Below are 17,968 nucleotides of genomic sequence, written 5' to 3'. Positions count from 1 at the left end.
ACCAAAGATCAAGATTTAACCATACCTAAGGCGATCATCCGAAGACATTGTGGAACAGACGATATATAATAGCGATACAAGGAGAAGGTGTTGATACACCCTTGGGAACCGTCAATGGTGGCCAAGCAGTTTCCAAAGAGAAAATCTAGTCAATTCCTACTCAGAACCTCAAAATGCAAATTGCCTCTGAATTCTTCATATGAAAGAATGCATGATATAAAAAGATGGAAGGGGCTAAAATGCTAAATTATCTAGAATTTGCCAATTTTAGATGTTTTTACATATTTGACCATAGAAAACGACATACGAAATTTATGAGTGCGTTTCTGGAAGACTCGCTGTGCCTTATCCGAGTAAATAACGTACCAAAACGTTTGTTTACACTATAATCAAGAGAGTTCTGGGAGCAGGCAGCACCTGGTTTTAAGGCTGAACCAAATAGGTACAAGCCCTCCAGCAAATAAGTACAATGCTGAGTTTTGTCTAAACTCAGCACACATGTAATGTGCATGTGTGTTCTGCAGTTTTGCGTCATCAACATAAATGAAATCAGTACAAACATTCAAAGTAATAACCGATATGCTCGACACAAACTATAAAAAGAAAAAAACGATATAGAATATCAAGATCAAAATGAATTTATAGCATATTTATGCAAATATCAGACAGAATGCAGGATATCATAAAAGGTCTGATACTTATTAGTCTGCAATTCAAGAAATCTTCTTAGACCTTGCCTGAGTATCTTACTCATCCATCATATCATAGTGACAGTAAACTACAATCTATGATGAGATCTTTCTACATCTTTGAAACTTAAGTAGAGGGAAAAACTGCTTTGGCATTTACTAAAAGCAATAGTAACTGTCAAAGCCATCATCAAATGCTTTGTAATTCTGTGAAAACTCAGACTGAGAAAAGTTAGAACGATCAGATCATAAGAGCATGACTCTCATAAGCAAGAACCTACTGTTCATAATTCACATAGACGCTATAACCCAAATTTAATATGTTTTTAATTATAAAAATATAAATTAAAAAATCCATCACAAATCAAGCAGGCAGATCTGAGAAGTAGGGTCAGTAAAATTTCTTCCCACTTTGACATTCAGTCATCAACATTACGTGCAGAAAGATGAAAACATTACAAATCTAGAAGGAAACATATGATAAAAGAGAAGATCTTTACAATTCTCCGTGAAAGGATGAAACTAGAGAGTAGCATACCACTGCAGCCTCCCTTTCTGCACTGCCATCTCATTTATGATAATTGTTTTCTCTACTCTCTTTAATATTTCATACTAGCAACTTCAAAAAAAAATTTATCTACCTATTATCCTACTTATCTCTATTGAGGCAGAGCGTAAAAAACAATGTGAATGTTTAACTACAACAATGAACTGTTGGAAGGGCTCTACGTTTGTTGTCATTTCTTTGCCTCAGCAACTGCCTCTGGAGCAAGTATAGCAGCATTCATTTTCATTATAGCGTCAAATTTTTCAGACTTCCCCAGCACAATCTCAATCTAGAAGTTTAAAAAAAGAAAAAAAGAAAAAGAAAGATATCAGAGCCAAATGGGAAGGTCATAAGATATGATTAAACCAACTTAAAAGCCCTCAACTAAAGAAACCCACCTTAGCCTTCTGCACGAGACGACCCTTGTTCTCGTCTTTCATTCCAACGGTAGATGTGGACACCTCTGTTCAATCCCACAAACAAAGATAACCAAATCAGCTACCTCCATAATTTTTTTGCATGCTTTTTGGCATTAAGAGGACAAATTTCTTACTCTTCTCAATAGCCAGTCCATTGTTCTTCAGAATCTCGGCAATAGTGACAACTGTAGTGATTGCTGTAATAACAAAAGTGCAGGAAATTAGCAGGTATGTAGGAACAACAAAGAAGGAAAGTGCAGGCATTCAATGTTCATCATAAAAAGATAACAGTGGAAATCTACAGTAACTGAAAAAACTCTTAATCTTCTCCAACATTGTGATACCATTTTCCAGTACTTCAGTGGACAGTTGAAAAATTGAAGCATAGTCATTTAGAAAATATTTAGAGCTTCCGAACACTGTTAGTTTTTCAATTGAAAGCAAGTAGGGAGTTGTTCATCAAATCGCAACATGTGAAAGACTAGTTTCTATTGATTGAGAAATTAAAACTAGCAAGAGGAAAAATTATGCGACCATGTGAACCAGAAGTGCATGACTGCATTACCATAAGGCCACATACAAACTGATATTGCAGTTGCTACGGAATCATGAAATCACAAAATTTCTGTTATACTCATTTCTGTTGAGTTATCAAATATGTTGAATTTATAGCATGCTGAGTTATAAAAACATGTTAAAAAAATTATACTGAGAAACTATTCCGAAAAGATTTACCCATTCCCAAGGCAGAGAGCTCAACCTCATTGTGCTGCTCTATATACCTCTGCATCAAAGAAAAAACAATGTAAACCCGAAATATACATGTTACCAGAATGATTTAAGAAAGACCACATGCATATTCTTTTCATCTTCCTTACTTTCCTTTCAAAGAACCGATGAATTCCGTGGTTTCATGATTCTGATTTTGATTTTGATTCTTAAGTATTTCAGTTTCGTATATCCATAGAATTAGCTTAATAAATAAATTAATTATTTTACTAAATTTCATTTTCCTTTTCCTTTTCCTTTTCTTTCCTTCATTTGTCAAATAAATAAATAAATAAATTATTTTACTATAGAAACATACCTTTGCAAGATTGACGTAAAAGAAGAGTGGTTTCTTGGTATTGGAAACCTGAATTCTGTTCTTCTTCGCTGCGTCAATATTGGCTTGTTCCTGTGGCGATACTGCAACTCTCTGCATTTGAACTGTCGCCATTTGCGTTGCTCAATCTCTTGCTTTCTCGTCACCTCTCTCTCTCTTTCTTTCTTTCTTTCTCTTGCTCTCGAGAAGGGGAAAATTCATGAATTTGATCGGCAAGGTTAGCGGAGTTCCGTTACGGGTGGAGGTTTATAATGGCGCGGGAGAATTGGTGGAGGACCCAATCGGGAGAGAACGCGTGGTGGTCCCCAATTGGTGAGCGGACGGAGTCAGTCTATTTGGCAGTTAGGATCCCAAGGAACGGAGGCCCTTTTTCTTGTAGTATGTGGTGGGACTGAGTTTAGTCCAATGGGCTTTTTGAATGTGGGCCTGTGATGTACAAGCTGATCATGCTTGGCCCAAAAACAAAGGTTTACAAATTTTTATAAAATTAAAAAAAAAAAAAAAGGGTTAATCGTTTTATTAGTCCCTAAACTTAGACCCGATTTGCATTTGAGTACCTCAATTTCCAAAATGGTTCCCGTGGTCCGTCAACTTCAGTTTCGTTAGGACAAATGGTCCTGTCGTCAATTTTGTTAACTTTTCTGTTAAATGCAGGGGCAAAATGGTATTTTTGTATCAAATTTTATTAAAATATGAACTAAAAAAATTTAAAAACTATAAAATTAAAATTAAACTCTCACTCTCCCCTTCTGTACCAATTTCTACTCCCCAAAACTTGATTTATCTTTTTTTTAATTTGATTTTCTTTTATTGTAATTTTAAAGATATAATTTTTTTTTTCATTTTTTTTGTTTGAACATAAAAATACCATTTTGGCCCTGCATTTAACAGAAAAAGTAAACAAAATTGACGGTAGGACCATTTGTCATAACGAAAGTGAAGTTAAAGGACCGCGGGAACCATTTTAGAAATTAAGGTATTCAAATGCAAATCGAATTTAAATTCAAAAACTAATAAAACGATTAACCCAAAAAAAATATAACCGACAGTGTTGGAGAGTGTCCATCGATGGAATGTTGTGGTCCAGGACACAATCTCTTGTATGATCCAACAAAGAGAAGTTGTTCCAAATTTTGCTTCGTTTACGTGGGACATATTTAATATTCTTTTTATTTTCAGAATTACTTACACGTGCACAAATAGTTGGGTGGAATGCTGGCGTTGCTACGTAGCTCAAGAAAATGATTTAATTAAGGTTGGTAAATATTCCTGTCACAAGGAAAGGTTGGTTAAATAATTAATACATAAAATGAAACCAAACAAAAAATTGTGACAACAATTTCTAGTGAATAGTCATTTTCGATGCAAAATTCATGGAGAAGTGGGGCTGCCACCAATAGTACACAATCTTTTTTTGATAACAATTGAACACAATAATAATGCCAAGGGAGATGACTATTTTCATTGACTCTATGTATATATATCCAAATTTGTTTAACGTTTTTTCAATTTTGTCTTTATTTATTTGAGAAAATTATTGAATTTATTTTTATTTTTAATTTTCCAGAAATATGAGTTGCACTTGTCGAATTCGTAATCTAATACCTGAAATATCATGGATACCCTCTTTTTTTTGGGTCAAAGATTCATAAACTCCTTGATCTTGATTCATAACTTTTTATTTTGAAGTAAGTAAACTGTAAACATGCCCTTCTTACGTGCATGATGAAGGGTACTTACTTAGGGAGTGCAATTATATATGGTACCTTACTACCCCTACCCTACGTACCTATGTGAAAGTGAATGTGAAAGTGAAAGTGAAAGTGAAGAAAAACTTGGCCAAGTAAAGAATAGCACAAATTCTATCCATGAATAGTCTCTGCTTCATACGCAGATTTGTCAAGAGACCGACAATGTTGACAAATCCTTGCTTCATTTAATTTAAATTACTGCAATCTTTTAAAAATAAAAGATTTAAAGAAGAAGAAGACTTAATTAATTATGATTGTCCCATTGATTTGGGGATTAAGATTGACAAAGCAGCATGGGGCATGTGCAAGATGTTGGATTTCATTTGATTAATTTATGTAATTTGGAGGTTATGAATGCACCGACAATAGGAATGTTAATCTTTTTTCATATGTTTGTTCATCATTTGCATATGTCCTTAGTGCCATGATTGTGTTCCCATCTACTTGGAGTGAGTCTTTCTTCAATCTGACCCGACCCAACCCAATAATGAAAACGTCAATGCGTTTGGTTTCTAAGTTTAAAAATTAGAATGTCTAGTGAACTTATTGGTAGCTAATGAAGGCTCCATAATTATAGGCAATGGTGTTTTGACAAATTAGAATATCCATCAAACCATTTCTTGTGAAAGTCAATCTTCTTTTTTTAATCTCTTCCCTCCCATCCCATTACTTGTTTTCTTTCCAGTTTCCTGTATCAACCAAAGAAAGTGAATTAATTTGAAGCAGGAAAGTCAAAGTAATTATGGCCTAAACCCAGTGAAATGAATAGTGAAATGAAGTTTACACTAAAGTGATCCAAGGAAGTTGACATGAATCAGCAGCTGGTTCCCACTGAATTAAAAAAGCTTCGAGCTAATCGAGCTACTGGAGCTACCCTACCCAGAAAAGCAGATGAAATCAGCTGCGTACGTATTCTTCCATTCATTCTTAAATATCCTAGTTTAATTAGCAATATTATAATATAATTTATCAGTTGTTGTCTTAATCTGACCAACTAATTAAAGATGTCGGTTGAAATTCTATTTAATCAACAGCAAAATAAGTAAGTATGAGAATGAGACCCACTTTAATTTCTGTCCGGTATATAGAGCGAATCAACAGCAAAATAAGCACACAAATGCATCCATCATCTGTATCAATATTCCAATCCATGAACTATTGTTGGTACGAAGGAGACTAGCTAATTAATATACATAGACCCAGAGGTCCCCCCACTTTCCCACCCCCCGTCTATATATGAAATAATAAAGACTATATTATCTTCTGGTGTGAGAAAGTAAAAACAGCTTAACTATTAATCAGTAATTAATTTATTATCCAATTTTGGTTGTGTTTGTGGAAAGAAAGTAGATCGTTGCAGAAAAATTTCAAAGGAAACAGACAAGCAATTGAGCTTTTTTGACTTTATCGAGCCGAGCTTTTGAATATTCAAAAGATTGAACGTCATGAAAGGAGAGCTCAACAGTACATCAACTTCATATTTAAATATATATAAATAAACGGTACCAAGCTGCTAACTAAGAAAAAAGAGGTAAGTTGTTCCTGTCAATCTTGAACCTGTGAAGCATGCACAAAATGCCCCTTTCATCCTTACCATAAACATACCTTGCCTTGCTATTCACACTTTCATTTCAAATTATTTCCCAGGCTAAGCTAGGGTTATAAATGTAATTTGATTGTGTTTCCCACGGCAGCCCTAAGCAAACAGATTAGAAAGCCTTCCAACTCCAAGGGGTAAGATAAGAATAATAGGTTTGACCATATACAATTTTTACTAGCCTTAAATCAAATTCTTAACTGTAAATCCGTAAGACCTAATCTATATGTAGGCTGACTATGACCTCAGAATCCTCGGACCACCTTGACTAAACATACCCTACTACTAGTACTTCAAATTCAAATGGAAAGGGCGGTTGAGGACCCAAAAATAAAAGGAAAAATATGTTGATAACTGGCAATGCAACAACAACTCATTATTAGTGTGGGGAAATATGATGACAATGGAGAGAGAAAGAAACATACTCACAGTCTCAAGCACAAATTGAATTTAAACATATATACAAAAAGCAACTCCATCTTTCTTTGCTTAAAGTGAAATGCTAGCACAAGGCTTCTGCATGACGGTACCAACAAACCAGTTGCTTGCTAGTTGAAACTGAAGTTCACAACTTTTTCATACAACTATATAATAATTTTCACAAATTTTGAAAACAATGAGAGAGAGAGAGAGAGAGAGAAAGAGTCAGTAATAATAATAATAATAATAATAATAATGTATGTAATTTTAGTACACATGATCAGATAGTACAGAAGGCCATCAAACACCTCCCAGTTTTCAGAAAATTCATGTGAAATACATAACGGTTGCAGTTAATATTTCACGGGGTTTTTGTACGTAGCTTCTGTTTTCTATATTTACTCTTGCTGCAAATAAAGAATCATGCAGTACTGAGGAGTTCAACTTTGTGTACGTACATTCAACTCATTTAAGTGACAGACCACCTAGCCAAGATTTATTGGCAGAGGCCAGGGAGAGGGGGTAGGTCCAAAATATTAAACTCCATAAAACTTTATAGGTGAAATATTAACTCAAGTATTACCATTAGAGAGAAACATATGTAATGTCTGTATGTAAGGCTAATGTTAAGGGTAAATATTTGAGTTTTAAGAAGTTCGGTGTCACTCTCTTCTCTTTCTATTTCTCATCACGTCATTAAATGTCATTGTTCTTTATTCTTATTTATCTGTTCATGTCACAAATCACTTGATAAGATAAATAGAAATAGAGAGTTAATGACACCGATATAGAGAAATACTCTCTTTTTTTCCTTTCGAAGAATCTCCGCAAATTGGCTCATGAAAAACAAGATGTGGCCACTCTAAGCAAACAAGCAAGAACCTTACAAAATTTAGTAAACAACAATTACAAAAATACAAACTAAAATGACTAAAATAACTAGAAAATTGTTTCAACAAAGATTCCACGTTGCACCGTGTATAACGTTGAATTTTCAACGTTTGGGTTCCTCTGCCGCAGACATTACGGCCTCCACGTTCCCCTCTATTGTTATTTGTGCCCCACAACGCCCATTATAGATTAATTTATTTTCAATATGAAAGTATTTTCATACAATTTGGGGAATTTCCTCTTTGAGCATTTGTTATTTTGATTCTCCAACACCAAAGCAAATTGGGGATAGATGACTTTGAATACCCAACAGAAGTTTCTGTTTTTTCCAACACTAAAAATAGAGCATCCCATTAATTTACACGTCACACCTACCCAACACCACGTAGGGTGGTGAAGCGCTCATATTTTTTCCTACAGATTTTTCAAACCCCGTTAAAAGAAAAAACAAGACCGAAAGCACATTCCCATAAAAACGCTTTAACGGCGTTTGGAAATTGGAACTAGGAAGGAAAAAGACCGGTCTATATATAGCCAAACAGCGCAGCACATAAAACCAAAAACAAAACAATAATAGTATGAGAATTGAGGAGACCCTTCTCTCATCAGCTTGAGAGAAAAAGAGAACAACACAGAAGAAAATATACATTTTTTAGAAACAGAGAGAGGGGTTGGAGATCTTGTCAGATCGGGACCAGAAACTGTAAGAGAAATCTCTCACATTCTTAGTTTTGCCATTGATGTGTTTGTTTAAGGGGGTTTCTGCAATGTGTCTTGATATCTATTCTTTTGGCTTTCAATTTGAGCTTTGTGCTGCAAAGCTTTGAGCTTCAGGCTCTCTCTTTCTCTTTTACTTCTTATTTCTCTGTTTTCCTTTAATGGGTATTTCTCTGTTTTGTCATTGTTGGCTGCAAAACGGAGTTTTTAATTTTTGGAGTATTTTTCTTAAATGAGGAATTTGTTTTTATTTTGGCTCTTCTTTTTCTGGGGGCTCAAACTGTTGACTTGTTTTTCGTATTTGTTCTGGTGATGTGAAGGTGAATATTAGCTCAGAAATGGAAAAAAAAAGAAAAGAGCCTTTTCTTTTTGTCAATGCTTTTGTGCTTGTAGTTTATGGGGTTTGCTCGTATTTGTTTAGTCAATCAAGTTTATAATTGCCCTCCTCCCCTCAAGATTCATTGAAGAATATTAACAAGAGCTCTTATCATATGTCCATGAGTTGGGAAGGCCTTCTGTTAGTTTAGCTTTTATAATTGTTACTTTAACCTTATTAATGGTTTTTTGTGCTTCTCGTTGTGTTGGGCTTAATTCATTTTAGATATCTTGTTCATTTGCTTTCCTAATTTCTTAACTTTTATGTCTTAATCAACGTGATTATTCTTGTAGATGGATGAATTTTCCCTTTTCTGAACCATTTTTACCTTCTCTATGGAATTTCCTTGGGAGCTTCTGGATGATTATGTAACTCGTCGTCTGTGTTGTACTTTGAAAATCACATAATTTTATGTAAAACATAAATGCTTGAATATTTTAGATTATCAGTCCACCCTGCTAGAATGGAAAATCCTAATTTAAAGAGGAAAAACTTGGAGTTCTCTCTCTCTCTCTCTCTCTCTCTCTCTCTCTCTCTCTCTCTCTCCATGTCGTTTGCTTAACTTCTTCTCGAGTACATATTTTCCATTTAGGCTATCCTCCATTTACTTTATATTTGTGGTGGCTAGTCTTTTTCAGGTCCATCAGAGGATTATATTTGTGGATCTATTTTTTATTTTGTTTAAAACCTCTTTTACTCTTTCTTCTTTTTTTGGTTCATGTGTTTCTTTATAAACTTTTAGAGTTACAGATCTGCAATTTTATGTTTGATGCAGTGTGCTGAACACGGAAAATTTCAATGCTTTTTTATTTTTATTTTTTATTTTTAAAAACTGTCATCGTGACATGGATAGCAAGATGTCTCTAAGAAGTCTTAGTTTAATTTGACATGTTTTTTCCAGAGATAAAGCTCCATATGTTTTTCAGTCAATGTGAAGAACACGTCGCAGATAAAATAATTTACTTGTACATAAGTAATGCTTTGTCATTTTATCTTAGCTTATCAAAAGAGCCTATTTGGTTTTTGTCAGTGATAATGTAATTTTCCTCTAGTCTCGTGATGCTCAGCCTGTAGTTTTCTCATGCAGCGTCATGGGGAGGGAAGTTACTGGTGTAAAGGTGGAGAAGGTGGAGAAGGTGGAGAAGGTGGAGAAGAAGATTAATGGTGTTGTAGTGTCTGCAAATGGTTTTTCTCATGGTAAAGTTCATGTTGCTCCCAAAATTTCAGAGGAAAGCATTGAATCAAAGGACTACAAGGTGAAGGACCGTATCAAAGAAAACAAAGTTGTTGGGGAATCTGTTGAGAATCAAGATGTGCTAGCTGTTAAGAGCACAAATCTTGATGATGACTTGACTGAAGGCAAAAATGAGAAGCTCGGAACCCAGAAGTCGAGTGACAATAAAAATTCAGGCTCACCTGCTTTAAAATCCGTCGCTTTGGGAAATGGGCATTCAAATAAGGCTGTTGGGGCTGAAACTGCCACTTCTGAAAATTCCAGCAATACAGAGTCTGCCGATGCTACTAAGAGTTCACAGTCTCCTACAGCTACTAAGAGTTCTCTGTCTCCTACAGCTACTAAGAGTCCACAGTCTCCTAATGCAGAGTCTCCTAAGAGTTCACAGGTAAAATTTATAGGCAGATGTTTTTTGGTTCTCTGTTTTGTTTGGCTTTCTCCGGTAGTTTCCAACTCAATCTCTACGGATGAGACGCAAATCTAATGATTTGCCCTCAATTCAAACCCATTGCTATTTGGTTAGGGCAAAAAGAATTCCAACAGAAAATTAAACAAAACCCTTTATGTTTTGGGATGAAGTGAATGAAACTGAGAAGAATCATGGACTTTTGCTTGTAAAGACTATTGCAATGTTATTGTAGATGTGGGATGGCTCTGATTTCCAAAAATTGTCCATTTCGTTTCAGCCAACTTCACCTCAGTCATCATCACGAAAAGGCTCGCAACCTGATAATAAGAAGCATGCTGATGAAGAAGATAATTTGTCTGTTACTTCCTCGTATCCTTGGTTGACGTTTGAAATTTGGGTTTTTTTGTTGTTTTGTTTTTTTTATTTATGCATATATTAGAAATTGTTTATCCCACTTGGGTTATCCTTAGCCAAGAATAGAACTGCTGCATCTGTGAGAACTCCTAAATTCAAGGTTACGGTTGGACAAGCTCCCTCGTTTAGATGCTATGAACGAGCAGAGAAAAGGAAGGAGGTACTGTCATAATAAAATAAGTGACTGTGATGTGTATCCTGAAGAATACTTTTAATCAACACAATCGTATTGCATTTAACTTGTGATTTACATGATTCTCTTCATCTAGTTCTACTCGAAGTTAGAGGAAAAGCACCAAGCTCTGGAGTCAGAGAGAAGCCAGTGGGAAGCCAGGGCCAAGGTACATCACTTCCTGTAGTATCTATCATTTTCGTGTGCAATGTGCACTGGTGTCATATGGATCTCTGTTTTCTTTTGGATGTTAATTGTTCCGCATATGATGAGATCTGTTTGAAAAGTCATATTTTGCATTTTCTTCCCATGACACTTTCAGGAAGAGCAAGAAGCAGCCATCAAGGCGCTGAGGAAGAGCATGGTGTTCAAAGCAAATCCAGTACCTAATTTCTATTATCAGGCGCCTCCTCCTAAGACTGAACCCAAGAAGGTAGCTAATTTAATTTTTCTTAGTTGTGCTTGACTCCTTTTAAGCTCTAAATGTTTTTAAATTGGCCAAAAAGAGGAGGAGAAAAAAAACTCATGATGCACAGGTTGACTCAAAATAAAAGTAAAGAACAGAGACTTGGAACTTGATTTAATGCAATTAATCTGTATTTTTTGTTCTTGTATATGATCCAGCTTCCACTTACTCGGCCCAAATCACCAAAACTAAACAGTCTAAGCCGGAGAAAGAGCTGTGGTGATGCACTCAGCTCGTCTGTGGAGGAAAAAAGAAGAGTTTGTTCTCGGGAACAACGTCACAGCCTCGGTAGTCAGAAAGAAGAAAGCACTGCACCCACTATGAACAATAAGGCTCAGTCTGGTAGACGAAACAGCATGGGCAGTTCCAAGGCCAAAGACCAATTGAAACAGGAAAAGGAACCAACGGAAACATCTCCTAAGATCACTGATGGACTTGAAAGCTTTTTCTAACTAAAAGTGGGAAAAAGGATCTTTGAATTTGGCGTTTAACATTTGGATGTACTCGAGAAATAGCTTGTTTTTCTTTCCTCCACAAATTGACTTGTTTACGTGGTTTGTGTTATGGTGAATTGTATATGTTTTGTAAGTTAAAATCGGTACTGGTACATATCATGTTTATATAAAAAAGAGTTTATCCATTCTAGTATGGATAAAATTTGTTGTTTTACTCTCCTTGAAGAGTTTTTAATTATTTATTTTGCTTGTCCCCCTTGAGATTCTTATATGATGAACCCGAAATATTGGTCATGTTATTAAATTTTTTCTTCTTTTTCACCTTCTTGTTTTACCATTCTTCAACAATCAGACACAAAAATAACAAGCAAAAATTAGCATGGCAGGAAACTAAAAAGGTGATATATTAAAAATCGATAATAGTTATAATTTTTAAAAAAAAAAATGATATGAAGAAGCTTTGAAATAGGCTAAACTGGGCCAAGCCGCCAAGTGAGCTTTAATCTCCACCCATCTCCGTTGTAAATCTCTCTCCCTCCAAAAACTTCCCCCAACCCCACCATGCTCTGCTACTTTCACTCTTCTCTATTCCTCCAACCCCTCAAAATCCACAAGCCCCTAACTATAGTCTGCTCTACCCAACCCAAACCACCACCCAGGAAACGACCCACCGTGGATGGCCAAAGACCCGCCTTTAGGAACCGTAAGAACTATGGTGCGTCAAGAAGGTCAATTCAGAAAACACTCAAGCAAGAGCAGGTGACCTTCACTACTCCAATCCCTGATGACCCCATTGTTGGTATAATCGGCGGAGGCATGGCTGGTCTCGCTTGTGCTCTCTATCTGGAAAAACGCGGTGTCCGCTCCACCGTTTTTGACACGGTTGGTCACTTTTTTTCCTTCAAATTATTAGCTTTCTGTACTTGGTAACGATTAATTTAATGTGGGTTTTCTGAATTTTATACATTCAGTTTGTCTGGATTTTTATATATTTTACTTTTGATATTTTACTCTCATTTTCATGGGTGGATAAGATATTGCGAAAAAGCTTACCCCTTTACTATGCTAGTTAGTATTTAAAGAGAGAGAAAAAATCTTGCGGAGAACCCACAATCAAATTAATGCATGCTTAGTTATGATTGCCAAATTATGATTTTGAAAGTTGGATTTGTCTTCCAATCTTTCCAGTGCCACATAACAGTGATTTGCTATCATAGGGTGTTCATGGTTTGGGAGGAAGAATGGGAACCAGGATAGTAGATCCTCAGCCTCTGATATTTGATCATGCGGCTCAGTTCTTTACAGCCAGTGATCCTCAGTTTGCTGGGTTGGTTCAAGGTTGGTTGGAGCAAGGTCTGGTTCGGGAATGGCAGGGTACAATTGGAGAGCTTGAAGTGGGTGGTCATTTTGTTCCTCTTCCTTCTTCTCCTCCAAGATATATAGGTGTTAATGGAATGCGCCCCATTGCTGACTCGTTACTTTCTCAGGTTATTAACCTTCAAGTTTTCCTGCTTTCTTTTTGTGCTTTTTCTTTTCCTTCGCTGGACCAGTGAATCATCAGTTTAGGCATAGAGATGGTATGATGATAGTTGAAATTGAAAGCTCCATATCTGTAAACATAAAATTTAGTTGTTTCGGTAGCATGGTTAGACTTGTCAAAATATAATGACATTTACTTGCTTCAGTGGCATGGTTGGACTTGTGAAGATATGTTTATTTCAGTCAGGAGTTTAAAAATGGAGTAACGTTTGTTATGATTATAGCCTGAAACGTATGGTCTCATCTTTAGTAAACATAGTTAGCTTTTTACCCTTGTGCTTTGAGGCTCTTAATTCCTCTTAGCATCACACGTCAGAGCTAATTAGAATGTTGATACTTGGTGCAGACTCGTATGATTAACGTGGAGAGACCTTGCTGGATAAGTAAACTTGAGCCCTTCAATGGGATGTGGCATTTGAGTGAGAATGGAAAACCATGTGGGAAGTTTGATGCTATAGTTATTGCACATAATGGTAACTTACTACCTTTGGGTTTCTTTTAAGTTTAATTTTCCGCTGCTACTGTATCTTCACATCATATGAAATTTGGAAACCTTAAGTTTTTGTTTCCTTTTCATTCCTTCTTGAGGAGGGTGTCTCAAAATTGCATGATATGGGGACTTTCCTTCATGTGCTTGTCTACGTTGGATATTTGTGATGCCTCTTGTCTATTCTTGTGTATGCGTGTTTACCCTTCTATTTAATTTGAATTGCCAATAGGGAAATGTGCAAACCGCTTGCTTGGGTCATCAGGCTTACCACTAATTGCTGGACAAATGAAGGTATATCTAAAATTCATGCGTTCAGTTCATTTGGCTCCACAAAGTCTACTTCAATTACCCTTTTGACATCAAGATTGAATTGTCTTGAACTATGTTCTTCTAATGCCTTTCTGTTTGATGCCGGTAGAGACTGGAATTGAGTTCTATATGGGCCCTCCTCGCAGCATTTGAGGATCCACTTCAAATTCCCGGTGAAGGAGCATTTCCTTTTGAAGGAGCTTTTGTAAGAGGGGTTGATTCCATCTCATGGATGGCAAATAATACCAAAAAACTACAGGGTTCCCATAGTAATGGTCCTCACTGTTGGACCTTTCTTAGTACTACAGCTTATGCAAAGCGGAACAAGGTTCCACAGGTTTGTTTGAATGCAAATACAGCCATATGTTCACACAAGCACAGATTAAATGTCTTTGACCATTACTTGAAATGAAATAAATAAGAGTTATGAGGATTTTCCAATTTAGAAGACTTGTAGACCGACATTTTGGTGGATGTTGCCAAACAAACTTATTGCGTCAACTGTTGATTAACAGGAGAATATACCAAATGCCACAGCAGAGAAGGTGAAGGCAGCCATGCTCTTGGGTGTGGAAGAAGCACTGGGATTACCAAAAGGATCACTTCAGAAACCCTTTTATACTCGAATCCAGTTATGGTGAGAAGCTGCGCTTGGCGATTATTATTTGTGGATGTTTAGTTATGATGTTTAATAATGCCTAGTTGTAGTTGGAAATGCTTGTGTAATTTCCAGATGAGTTATTATCATATTTGGTGTGTTGTTTGATATGCAGGGGTGCGGCTCTTCCAACAAATACACCTGGTATCCCCTGTATCTTTGATCCTCTTGGAAGGGCTGGTATATGTGGTGATTGGTTACTGGGTTCAAATCTAGAGTCAGCAGCCTTAAGTGGAATCTCTCTTGCTAATCATGTAAGTGCCTCTGCCAATTTCTGGGTTTTCTTAATCATGCATTTGAATTTCATTAAAGACCAAGAAGAACAAAGACAGAATGGTCACAAAAACTTTTAGCAAGCAAATGTATGCACCAAAATAACTTATTTCATTCAATTTAAAGATGATTGCTTTTGTGAATTCAGATGGCAGACTATTTCCAAAGTAGCGGAGGCCGCCCTGAAGAGTTTGCTGTTGGTTTACGCAATGAGTTTCAACCGCTCAGAGGGCATGATATTGGACAGTTTCCAGGGTTGGAGTCTCAAACACAAACGCAGATGCCTACCCAACAATCATACCAACTTGCCACTTAAAAACACATTTATTTGTATTTGCTTCACACAAAACTGTGAAGGCAAGATAAAAAAGGATCAAGTTTTGCCTCGTCTCTCTCAGTATAAGATGACCAATGTAGCAAAAATGCCTGTGAATGCGTATCAATTTTGAATCTTTGCTTTGACAATTATAAGTATTTTGATGCTGCAAGTTGTTTGTTAAGAACTGGAATCAGCGTCTGTTCTAATTTCATAATACAAAACAGTCACCAAATAACAACCGTAGAAGTTGTTGACAAAGAAAGAACAGAAGAAAATAAAAATCTACAAATTCTGTGTCAAACAAACTATTCATTATCAAACCAATTTACACAAACTACCCCTCTGAAAACGAAAGCTATGAACTTCTTCTCTCTAGACCCTCACTTCTTCCCCTTCTTCGCCTGGGCTTTCTTCTTCACCGGAGATTTCACGCTCTTTGGCTTCTTCACAGCCCTGGCCGGAGCCACCGGCTTCTTCGCCTTCGCCTTCACCTCCACCTTCTTTCCCGGCGACGTCCTCGTCGATGTTCTCGCAACCTTAGCAGCCGGCTTGGCAGCCGCTGGCTTCGCCTTCGGTTTCACAGCCGCCTTTGGTTTAGCAGCCACTGCCTTAAGCTTAGGCTTTGCAGCCGCTTTGGGCTTAGGCTTAGCCGCGACATTGGCCTTGGGCTTAGCAACCGTTTTCGGCTTCGGCCTAGGCTTGACAACCGCCTCAGCCGACTTTTTAGGCTTGGGCGCGTCTGGCTTTTCTTTCACCGGAGCCGAGCGACCAGGAGGGAGCTTGAATGAGTTCTTAACCTTGACGAGCTTACCAGAAGCCACAAGCTTCTTCAAATTGTAGAGCAGGAGCTTCCTGAAGGTCTGAGGCAAATTCTTGTTCTTTTCCTCGACGAACTTGGTGATCGCGTACTGGCTCGACCCTGTCCTCTCCTTCAGCGCCACAATCGCCTCCGTAATCATCTACATACCACACAAAAAACGACACCGTAATTAGGGCCTGTAAACACAGAACGCATGGCAAAACGGAAAGTTAAAGCAACATCAATTTACGATTGCATACCTCGACAAAAGGAGGGTGAGAAGGTGGCGATCTTGCCTTCTTGCCCTTGACGTCAGTTTCAGTCATGGTTTGACTCGGCGTATGGACCGTAACTCGAAAGAGAGATTGGCTCGTTGGCGGATTTTGTAGGAGAATCAGAAAACGTGAAATGGCAGTTGGGAGAGGATGGTTTATATGGGGTGGGAGGCAGAAGAGTGCTGAGTGCTGATTGGTGGAAATCAGTGCGATCCGGATCGAGGCCTTCTGTGTGTTTAAACGTGGGCCTTTGGATGGCGGTCTTATCTGCGGTTGAGAATGAGAGTTGGGGCGAGCGTTGGATAGACTTGAACCGCTTGTTAGGCTGCTGTTCCTTGGTTTGGAACTCTTAAAAGAGTTCTTGGGTGTGTTTCTCACTCGATTTGTAATGGGTGTAACTTAGGCTGTGCTTGATGGATTTTAGTGATATTATAATGGTTATAAAGGTTAGAACCTAGGCTTTCTAAGGAGTGTTTGATTGGCGATTTGGATTTGGGGATTGGGAGAAATTGAACTTTAAAGCTAGATTGGTCAAAACTAGGGTTTGTTTGGAGTATGTTCAAGTTTGCTGAGATTTGAAGTGAAATCTTTGAAGGCATTTGGTATTTTTTTGGTCTCAGATCATTGTAGGTTTGTAAAGGAGTGAACTGGTTCAAGAATCATTAAATTTCGACAACAAATGAGTGGCAAAATGTCGATCGGAAGGCCATTAAAGTTGAACACATTTAAATGATGTGATATTTTGTAATGTTTAATTTAGAGATGAGCATGTAGCTGTATAACTTGACATGATTGAATTCACCAAACAGAAATCTACACATGTTTGTGGGTCTTCAATTTGCTATTAAACCTTGTTTTATTGTGAATTCAGCCTAAAAATTGCAAGCACGGTATACATTGCATATATAGCATGAGATAGAGAAACATGCATCATTTGGTATGTAACAATGCAATTTTGAGTAAACTAACACTCAATAACTTGAATGTTGACCTTTGTATAGTTAAGAGAGGAACTAATATCTAAGACAAACAATGTAACCCTTTCATTTAACATCTTATTATATGCTGAGTCTAGTGTTAAAATTGTTTAAAATCATCGAGAAAGGTAATTATTTCAATAATATTATTTAGATTATTACGTTATAGATCTAGATAGATAGTTATTCAGCAAGTTTAGTGAGTGGTTATAACATTAGATGAGAATTATGACTAAGTCAGTGTGTGTTAGACATATCTTTTCCTTAAACAATTATGATAATCACGTTATAACATTAGATGAAAATTATTTTGTAACTCCAATGCCAAAAAAACAAACCCTCATGCAAGCTACCTAAAAGCAAAAAGGAAAGCTAATAAATCATGTTTGTAAATTATGGAATCATCCATAAATCTATTTTAATTACTTAAGAAAAGGAGTTCTCATAAACACATGATATTTAAATTATAGAACTGATAATATAAAATAAAGAAGATGAAAACACCATTTTATGAAATAGAGATGCAACAAGTAGAAATGTGTCAACCATATAAAGGTCAAAAACACTTTAGAATAGTAAAAATGTTCTTTCAAAAGAGAAACTTAATACGATAGAAGGGTCAATTGACCCTCCTAGACCTTAGCTGCCTCCGCCAGTGTGTGTTAGA

The 17,968-nt window shown here is 36.7% G+C and overlaps 4 protein-coding genes across 5 annotated transcripts; 2 read left to right on the top strand and 2 right to left on the bottom strand.

Annotated features, from left to right (window-relative positions):
• On the bottom strand, positions 1,085-3,273 carry LOC18772289 (uncharacterized protein At2g34160). The gene is made up of 5 exons (XM_007206071.2): positions 2,743-3,273; positions 2,391-2,439; positions 1,790-1,852; positions 1,635-1,699; positions 1,085-1,525 (listed from the first exon to the last, which is right to left on the bottom strand). Exons 1-5 carry the CDS (start codon positions 2,872-2,874, stop codon positions 1,427-1,429), a joined length of 408 nt encoding a protein of 135 aa, XP_007206133.1. The 5' UTR covers positions 2,875-3,273; the 3' UTR covers positions 1,085-1,426.
• LOC18772302 (protein WVD2-like 1) lies at positions 7,976-11,916 on the top strand. Its single transcript, XM_007205237.2, has 7 exons — positions 7,976-8,122; positions 9,600-10,134; positions 10,433-10,524; positions 10,636-10,729; positions 10,839-10,910; positions 11,064-11,174; positions 11,366-11,916. The coding sequence occupies exons 2-7, from the start codon at positions 9,604-9,606 to the stop codon at positions 11,657-11,659; spliced, it is 1,194 nt and encodes a 397-aa protein (XP_007205299.1). The 5' UTR covers positions 7,976-8,122; positions 9,600-9,603; the 3' UTR covers positions 11,660-11,916.
• Positions 11,980-15,383, top strand: LOC18772835 (renalase). Of its 2 annotated transcripts, none has more exons than XM_007205251.2 (8): positions 11,980-12,544; positions 12,880-13,149; positions 13,548-13,674; positions 13,921-13,982; positions 14,110-14,337; positions 14,516-14,637; positions 14,774-14,912; positions 15,080-15,383. In XM_007205251.2, the coding sequence occupies exons 1-8, from the start codon at positions 12,224-12,226 to the stop codon at positions 15,245-15,247; spliced, it is 1,437 nt and encodes a 478-aa protein (XP_007205313.2). In that variant the 5' UTR covers positions 11,980-12,223; the 3' UTR covers positions 15,248-15,383. The 2 variants fall into 2 exon arrangements, with proteins under 2 accessions (XP_007205313.2, XP_020421087.1); XM_020565498.1 differs by having other exon boundaries at positions 12,461-12,544; positions 12,851-13,149.
• Positions 15,424-16,469, bottom strand: LOC18773002 (histone H1). Its single transcript, XM_007205831.2, has 2 exons — positions 16,310-16,469; positions 15,424-16,209 (listed from the first exon to the last, which is right to left on the bottom strand). Exons 1-2 carry the CDS (start codon positions 16,373-16,375, stop codon positions 15,631-15,633), a joined length of 645 nt encoding a protein of 214 aa, XP_007205893.1. The 5' UTR covers positions 16,376-16,469; the 3' UTR covers positions 15,424-15,630.

The sequence above is a fragment of the Prunus persica genome, chromosome G6 (genome assembly GCF_000346465.2).
Source record: "Prunus persica cultivar Lovell chromosome G6, Prunus_persica_NCBIv2, whole genome shotgun sequence".
In the NCBI taxonomy this organism is placed as follows: Eukaryota; Viridiplantae; Streptophyta; class Magnoliopsida; order Rosales; family Rosaceae; genus Prunus; species Prunus persica.
This window is presented reverse-complemented; position numbering and strand designations above follow the sequence as displayed.

Coding starts and splice junctions, on each gene's coding strand:
- LOC18772302 (XM_007205237.2), top strand. CDS start 9,604: ATGGGGAGGGAAGTTACTGGTGTAAAGGTGGAGAAGGTGGAGAAGGTG. Junction 10,135..10,432: donor AGTCTCCTAAGAGTTCACAG/GTAAAATTTATA, acceptor ATTTCGTTTCAG/CCAACTTCACCTCAGTCATC. Junction 10,911..11,063: donor AGTGGGAAGCCAGGGCCAAG/GTACATCACTTC, acceptor TGACACTTTCAG/GAAGAGCAAGAAGCAGCCAT.
- LOC18773002 (XM_007205831.2), bottom strand. CDS start 16,375: ATGACTGAAACTGACGTCAAGGGCAAGAAGGCAAGATCGCCACCTTCT. Junction 16,210..16,309: donor CTCACCCTCCTTTTGTCGAG/GTATGCAATCGT, acceptor TGTGGTATGTAG/ATGATTACGGAGGCGATTGT.
- LOC18772835 (XM_007205251.2), top strand. CDS start 12,224: ATGCTCTGCTACTTTCACTCTTCTCTATTCCTCCAACCCCTCAAAATC. Junction 13,675..13,920: donor TATAGTTATTGCACATAATG/GTAACTTACTAC, acceptor AATTGCCAATAG/GGAAATGTGCAAACCGCTTG. Junction 14,638..14,773: donor TATACTCGAATCCAGTTATG/GTGAGAAGCTGC, acceptor TTTGATATGCAG/GGGTGCGGCTCTTCCAACAA.
- LOC18772289 (XM_007206071.2), bottom strand. CDS start 2,874: ATGGCGACAGTTCAAATGCAGAGAGTTGCAGTATCGCCACAGGAACAA. Junction 1,853..2,390: donor GCTCTCTGCCTTGGGAATGG/GTAAATCTTTTC, acceptor TTGTTATTACAG/CAATCACTACAGTTGTCACT. Junction 1,700..1,789: donor TGGACTGGCTATTGAGAAGA/GTAAGAAATTTG, acceptor GGGATTGAACAG/AGGTGTCCACATCTACCGTT.